This window comes from Agelaius phoeniceus, chromosome 22, assembly GCF_051311805.1.
Source record: "Agelaius phoeniceus isolate bAgePho1 chromosome 22, bAgePho1.hap1, whole genome shotgun sequence".
Classification (NCBI taxonomy): domain Eukaryota; kingdom Metazoa; phylum Chordata; class Aves; order Passeriformes; family Icteridae; genus Agelaius; species Agelaius phoeniceus.
In genome coordinates this window covers 3,294,076-3,300,649 of record NC_135286.1, presented here as the reverse complement: position 1 = coordinate 3,300,649, position 6,574 = coordinate 3,294,076, and the positions used below count along the sequence as shown (strand labels likewise).

General features: G+C 68.8%; 2 protein-coding genes across 3 annotated transcripts; one reads left to right on the top strand and one right to left on the bottom strand.

Annotated features, from left to right (window-relative positions):
- The first annotated feature begins 376 nt into the window (after positions 1-376).
- Positions 377-3,172, top strand: EVA1B (eva-1 homolog B). 2 transcript variants are annotated; one of them, XM_054648451.2, is made up of 3 exons: positions 377-608; positions 1,801-1,917; positions 1,999-3,172. In XM_054648451.2, the coding sequence occupies exons 1-3, from the start codon at positions 530-532 to the stop codon at positions 2,409-2,411; spliced, it is 609 nt and encodes a 202-aa protein (XP_054504426.1). In that variant the 5' UTR covers positions 377-529; the 3' UTR covers positions 2,412-3,172. The 2 variants fall into 2 exon arrangements, with proteins under 2 accessions (XP_054504426.1, XP_077045840.1); XM_077189725.1 differs by lacking the exon at positions 377-608 and having other exon boundaries at positions 1,653-1,917.
- Positions 3,173-3,393: 221 nt separating this feature from the next.
- LOC129129955 (SH3 domain-containing kinase-binding protein 1-like) lies at positions 3,394-4,662 on the bottom strand. Its single transcript, XM_054648080.2, has 6 exons — positions 4,614-4,662; positions 4,365-4,476; positions 4,169-4,230; positions 3,773-4,091; positions 3,622-3,685; positions 3,394-3,548 (listed from the first exon to the last, which is right to left on the bottom strand). Exons 2-6 carry the CDS (start codon positions 4,454-4,456, stop codon positions 3,510-3,512), a joined length of 576 nt encoding a protein of 191 aa, XP_054504055.2. The 5' UTR covers positions 4,457-4,476; positions 4,614-4,662; the 3' UTR covers positions 3,394-3,509.
- Between the last annotated feature and the right edge of the window lie 1,912 nt (positions 4,663-6,574).

Here is a 6,574-nt window from a genome sequence, read left to right as displayed (position 1 = left end):
GCCCCAGGGCCCCGAGTCCCGCCGGGCCTGTCCCTCCCAGGCCAGCCTGGAGTGGCCGCTGGGGACAGCGCTGGCATGCGGAGCCTCGTGGCCCCGAGGTGCGGCCCCACCAGCCCTGGCGTGTCCCGCACCTCGGCCCGTGGGGCTGAGGGCACCACCCTGCGTGGCCGCCACCTCCGTGGGGCTGGCACCGGCCCCGGCAGCTCCTCAAACCCACGCTGGCCGCTGGGGCTGAACCCCCCAGCCCAGAGCGCTCGCCTTGGCTCCGGCACCGCCCGCCCAGCCTAGGCTGGGCACAGCCAAGCCCGGCCTGGCCGGATGGGCGCTGGACAAGGCTGGGCCGGGGCCTGGAGCCGCCTGTGGCCCCGCTCCGGGGCGGTTCCAGCGCAGGGCCGAGCGTGGCGTCCCGGGGGAGCGGGACGAGCCCCGGCCCCGCGCCCCGCTCAGCACCGGCCGGGGCTGCCATTGGCTCCGGCGGGAGCGCTGACCGCCAGCCGCCTCCGAACTATTTCCTGTTGCTGCAGCGTTAATGCTAAACAGACCTTGCTCTCTCTTCCCTCGCTCCAGCCAAAGTGCAGCGGCTCTGCCGCCGCCGCCTTCCCGCCCCGGTGAGTACCAGCCCCGGGCGCCCCGGGGCACCTCAGCACGGCCCCGGCGGGTGTCGAGGCTCGGTCCCATCCCGCTCAGGTGCTCTGGCGTCGGGGAATTGCAGGGCCGGTGGATGCGGGGCTGGTGCGGGGACACGGGGGCTGAGGGCACAGGGCTCGGTGACACAGCTCGGGCTGCGGGCACGTAGCGCTGGAAGATGCGGAGCAGGCGGCTTGGGGACACGGTGTAATGCTCGGGGACACGGCACTGAGCACCTCGGGGCTTGGATCTTGGGGACCCACGGGCCCTACAGCCGGCCCAGCCCTCATCAATGCCCCGCCACCGGCAGGGGATCCCTGGGTTCCATGGGGGGCTGTGCCCCTCCAGCCCCACCGCAGCCCCTTGCCGGGGCAGGGCTGCCCGTGCAGCTGCTCCATGGGGAGGGCACCCCCCACTCCTTGTTTTGGGGTGTCCCACTAGAGGGGCTGCCCAGCCCCAGAATGTGCCGCGGCCCCTCAGCTCTGGACCGTCCGGGATGGTTTTGCTGATGTGTCACATTTTCTGCATTTCTTTCCTCATTCCTCCCTCTCTGGAGCCGTTTCTGGGAATGAGCTCGTCCCCTGCCAGGGCCAAATTTTCTCCCGCCCTGCCCTGCCCTGCCCGCTGTCCTGCCTCCCATCCTTCCCACCGCCCTGCTGCCCATCCTTCCTGCTGTCCTGCCTTTCATCCTGACCGCTGGCCTGTCCCGGTGGCCTTTGCACCGTGCCTGGCCTTGTCCCTGCCCCGCAGGGTCCCACGGCAAAGGGCCAAGGCTGGAGCTGGGCCGGAACAGTGTGGGGGACAGGGACACCGCCCCAGGAGCGTGTGGAGCACACGTGTGTGCCCATGAGCACCGGCAGCCTGGTGCTGGGGCCCTGCTCTGCCCCGTGACCCATCCCATGGCCGGGCAGGGCACACAAGCCCTGGCCCGGTGCCTCAGACCCGCCTGATGCCGTGGCCAGGAGGGGCCGCATCCGTCCCGCTCCCTCAGGAAGGACGGAGGGCGGCGGGAGTGGGACGGCTCCAGCCCTGGATGGAGCAGCGCAGCCCAGGCACGAAGCCCTGCTCAGCTGGAGCTCATCAAGGGCATGCCCAGGCACGGCCTTGAAAGGGACGGGGCACTTGGGGGGGATCCCAGCCCCTGCAGAGCCTTGCTCAGCCCGTGTCCCGCAGATGCCCAGCATGTGCCGCCCCTGGAGCCGCTGAGAACCGCCAGGCACAGGATGGAGAGTCGCCGGAGGGACATGGAGCTGCTCAGCAACAGCATGGCCGCGTACGCCCACATCCGAGGTGAGCCGGGACGGGGCTGGGAGGCACCGCGGGCCCCCGGCGGGCACGGGCAGGTCCCTGACCTCCTCCGTTCCCCTGCAGCCAACCCCGAGAGCTTCGGGCTCTACTTCGTGCTGGGCGTCTGCTTCGGGCTGGTGCTCACCCTGTGCCTGCTGGTGCTGCGCTTGTCCTGCCGGCCCTCCCCGCGGCCCCCGGCGCGCCCCGGCGACATCAGCGAGGACGACGAGGACGACGAGGAGGACGAGGACGAAGAGGACACCGTCGACCGCGCAGCGTCTGAGTCGCTGCTGCCGGTGACCGAGATCCCGCTGGAAAGCCACGGTCCCGGGGACGGGGCGCTGGCCGTGAACGTGTTCGCGTCGGCCGAGGAGCTGGAGCGGGCGCAGCGGCTGGAGGAGCGGGAGCGCATCATCCGCGAGATCTGGCGCAACGGGCAGCCCGACATCCTGGGATCCGGCACCATCGGCACCCTGGGCCGCGTCCACTACTACTGAGCCCGGCGGCTGCCCTGGCACGGTGTCTGCTCCCCGCGGCTGATCCCACACCGTGCCAGGAGGGACCAGACGGACGGAGGAGCTGCCTTGGACTGTCCCTGCACCACGGAGAGCCAGACCCGGCGTCACGGGCACCCCCGGGGCTGGACTCGCCCCCGCCACTGCGGGACACGATGCACTTTGAGCCATTGGTACGACGGCTGGCACCAGCCGAGCAGCCCCGGGACACGCGGGGATAGGGACAAGGACAGGGCAGCCCTTGCCGGATTCACCTGTGGGGCAGGGCCGGGCTGTGCGTCCGTGTGAGCCGCGGGCTCCTGCCCCACAAACATGGTGCTGTTGTACAGGAACTAGAGCCCAGCGTGCCGGGTCCAGCGTTCTGGGGGCCCTGGACCCCTCCCCGAGCCAATTCCCTTCCCGGCCCCACTAAAATTAGCCGGGTCTTTTCCGGCGCCGCCCGCCGTGACCCCGCGCCCTGCGGCCGGAGCAGGGCGGATGTTCCCGCTGGACTCTGGGCCGGCCGCTGCTCCCCAGGGATGCGGCAGCTCCCGCCGGGCCCAGCCGCATCCTGCCCCATCCCAGCCCAGCCCCGCGGGGTGCCGGGCCCCGCTGCCCCCTCCCCGGCAGATTTATAAAAATAGCTCCTTCCCAGGCTGGTTCCCCCCTGCCGCCAGCGCCAGCAGGATCCAGATGTTTTCCAGATGTTCTCCAGTGGCTGGAGGCCAGGATGGGCTGGGGCTGGGACTGGAGCTGGCCTGGGAAACTGTGCGGGGGTGGAGGAGGAGGAGGGGGGGGAGGAGGAGGAGGAGGCCCTGCCCCAACCCTGCCACGGGCCCTGGAGGGACCCCTTGGGCCATGGTGGGACCCTTTGTGCCTGGCAGGACCAGCCCAACCCTTCAGGGGCATGGCAGCCCTGAGCAACCCCCACACAGCACTTTGTACCCAAAATAGTTTATTTTAAACGATTTCTATAGGTCATGGGGCTGTTGTGCTTCAGGGAGCAGTGCCTGGGTGTGGGGGTGGCCTTTGGTATCCGATGGGTACAGAACCAGGCTGGGGGGGCACACAGAGCCGTGTGCCACCCACCTGCCCTCCATGCTAACAGGGCAGCCCCTTCCTCACCCGCTCGATCTCCGCCTGTGGGGAGAGGCTGTGATTGTTGGGGGGCACAGGGGACCCCAGGACAAGGCAACCCCTGGCAGGGACTCACCTGCAGTGCCTGGCGCTGAGCCCGCTCCTGGCACAGCTCCTGCCGCAGCTCCTGCAGGTCCCGCCTGCAACACACCAGGGTGGCTCAGCTGGGGCCAGGACAAGCAGCCAGGAGCCACTGGGGACCCCCTGACACCCCCATCCCCACTCACAGGTGCTGGACTCGCATCAGGTCCACAAGGATGTGCAGAGTCCGGACCTCAGCCTTCAGGTCCTCCAGGGCCAGTGGCCTCCCCTCCTGCACCTCCTGCCCCTCTGTGCTCCATGGTGGGACAGGCGCCTGCCCCGTGCTGGGGACAGGGGCACAGAGGGCAGCATGGGGCAGCCCCTGGGGCTGCTCCCCGCCATGGGGACCCTCCGTGCTCCCCAAGGCCATGCTGGGTGGCCGCTGGCCGGGGACTCGTGGCCGTGTGGCTGTGGGGTGGCTCAGCCTGGCTGTGGTCACTGACACCATGTTGAAGCCATTGGGATCTGCCAAAGAAAGAACAAGAATCAGCCCCTGGTGCTGGGCAGGGCCCGGCCACCCCTGCATGGCCCCTGCATCCTACCTGGGTCACCGGCTCTGCCCCACTCCATGTCAGCTGAGGTGCTGGGCTGGGGGTCACTGGGCCTGGGGACAGCAGAGGTGTGAGTGGCACAGCCAGGGAGGTGCCAGCCCCTCACCAAGGCCAGCCATGAGCATGGTGCTGTCACTGGGACACCGCAGGGGCCCTGGACAGCCCAGCACAGCCACACGTGTCTTACTTGGTGGCCAGCACGGGGGCTGGTTTGGTCTTGGCAGGAATGGGGGGAGCAGGAGCCATCCTCTTGGTGAGTGGGAACTTGGTTGGCTCCATCCTCACTGGTGCTGGGAGCTCTGGGGAGAGGAGGCAGAAGCAAGGCTGGGGCTGGGACCAGCACTGACGAGAGGGGCAGGAAGCGCTTCCTGCTCGTGACATGCGCTGGCCCAGGCACATCCCTGTGCTTCCCTCTCCCCCAGCCGGGGGGACTCACCCGGGGGGATCCCTGTCCTCGCCCTCCTTGTTCTTCTCTCTGGTTGCAGCTGCTGAGGAGCAAAGGGGATCATCGGGTGCTGAGGAGGGCCCTTGTTCCAGCCTCTCCCAGCCCTGCACCAGCCCCACACCAGCCCTGCTGTGGTCGGTGCTTCCTCTGCGTGAGACAGAGCAGGCAGCTGCAGAGCTGCCGTGAGCGCTGCAACACGGGCAGGGTGTCATCCCCACCACCATCCATGGCACAGCACAGCAGCATCCCTGAACTGCTGAACCCTGGGGTCACAGCAGGACAAACCCACTGGCGAGGTGGGATACAGGACATCAGGCCATGACGGACACCCTGTCCCCATGGCAGGCCCCCCTGTCACCACAGTTGGCCGCCATGTCCCCGTGGTGGGCCACCATATCCCCGTGGTGGGCCATTGACCCCATGGTGGGCCAGCAGCCCTGATGCTGCCCGGTCCCTGCTGCTGCCACCAGCACAGCCCTTGTCACAGAGGCCTCGCAGACACCAAAAATGGTGCTGGGATTACCCACCCAAAGATACGGCTGAAGCACCGAGGGCTGCGGGGGTGAGAACACCCCTATCCAAGGCCCCGGTGCTCCTTGGCTCCGGTGGCACAGGGAGATGGTGCCCAGCAGTGCCCAGCATCCTGCCCGCCCCTCTCCAGCAGCTCTCCCGGGCCCCAGGGCACAGCCCAGCCCTGGAGCAGTGCGATCACACACGGGCACTGCCCTGGGCATGATCCCCGTGCAGGGACCCGCGGCTGCTCCCTCCTACCTGCTGCTGCGGGGCTGCCCCGAGGCCGAGCCGTGCCGTGCCAGGCTGCCCCAGCCCCACACCGTGCACGTGATGCCGGAGGAAATCGGCTCCACGCTGGGAAGGAAGTTGAAGCAGACGCACCTCAGTGCTGGTCCACGCCGCATCCCTGTGCCCCGCGGGGGACTCCGGCTCCCCGAACCCACCTCGTGCCCTTCCCGGGCTGCCCGGCCATCCCGGCGGGACACCAGGGCCAGATGGACACCAGGGCCGGATGGACACCAGGGCCAGGCTCAGGGGAGTCTCTGTACTGGGTTTGGGCTGTGGGAGAGGCTTTGGATGAGGGTGGGACTGGAGGGCGCTGGGACCGCGGGCAGGGAGCGCTGGCATAACAGAGCCCCCCAGAGCTGTGTCTCCCCTGGGCATCCCCAGCCTGGAGCCCTCACGCACCTTCTCCGGCCCCGGGCAGGGCTGGGCCATCTGTGCCACGGCCGGGGCTCGGTGCCGGCACTGGGGCTCCTTCCCTGCGTGACGGATCTGAGGCCGCGGGGGGAGCCGGGGCCAGGACCGCAGCCGGCCCGGGGTGGGAGCTCACGCTCAGCCGGGTCTCACAGCGGTTCTGACACCTCGGCTGGAGGGGAAGTGAAACCCAAACCGCAGAGGGGCCAAAACCCACAGGCCGTGAGTGCAGGGGGTGGTCACGCTGCAGCTGTCCCTCTGCAGGGCCTGAAGGGTCAGAGTGACACCAGGAATCCCGGCTGGCCATGGCCACCGCCTGCTCCAGGAGACAGCGTGGATATTCCTTTTGGCCAAACGCACCTGACCCAGAATACCAAGCTGGGGGCAGGGAATCAGCCGCAGGGCAGAGAAGGATGGCAGAACAGAGATTCCATTGCACTCCCCAGCTGTGGCCACTCAGGCCAAGGAGCTGGGAACACTGGGCACCCATTTCCTCCGGCTGGCTCAAGGCTGAGTGTGAAGGGAAGCACCAGCCGTTAACCCAGCACTGCCCCAACAGCTCTTGGCCAACAGCGTTACCCACAGCAGCCAGGAAAGCTGAACTCCTGCAGAGGCTGCACAGCCAGCAGCACCCCCAGCAGCCTCCCTTGGGCTGGCAGCAGTGGAGAAGCAGCTGCTGCTGGGCTCCAGGCAGGGCAGCACACAGGGCTGTACCTGCCCAGCACCGGGACCAGCCCGTGGGA

Excerpts from the sequence above, each read along its gene's own strand:
- EVA1B (XM_077189725.1), top strand. The coding sequence starts at position 1,716 with ATGCCCAGGCACGGCCTTGAAAGGGACGGGGCACTTGGGGGGGATCCC. Across the intron at positions 1,918-1,998 it reads CGCGTACGCCCACATCCGAG|CCAACCCCGAGAGCTTCGGG; the intron begins GTGAGCCGGGAC and ends GTTCCCCTGCAG.
- LOC129129955 (XM_054648080.2), bottom strand. The coding sequence starts at position 4,456 with ATGGAGCCAACCAAGTTCCCACTCACCAAGAGGATGGCTCCTGCTCCC. Across the intron at positions 4,092-4,168 it reads GGGCAGAGCCGGTGACCCAG|ATCCCAATGGCTTCAACATG; the intron begins GTAGGATGCAGG and ends TTTCTTTGGCAG. Across the intron at positions 3,686-3,772 it reads CTGATGCGAGTCCAGCACCT|GCGGGACCTGCAGGAGCTGC; the intron begins GTGAGTGGGGAT and ends GGTGTGTTGCAG.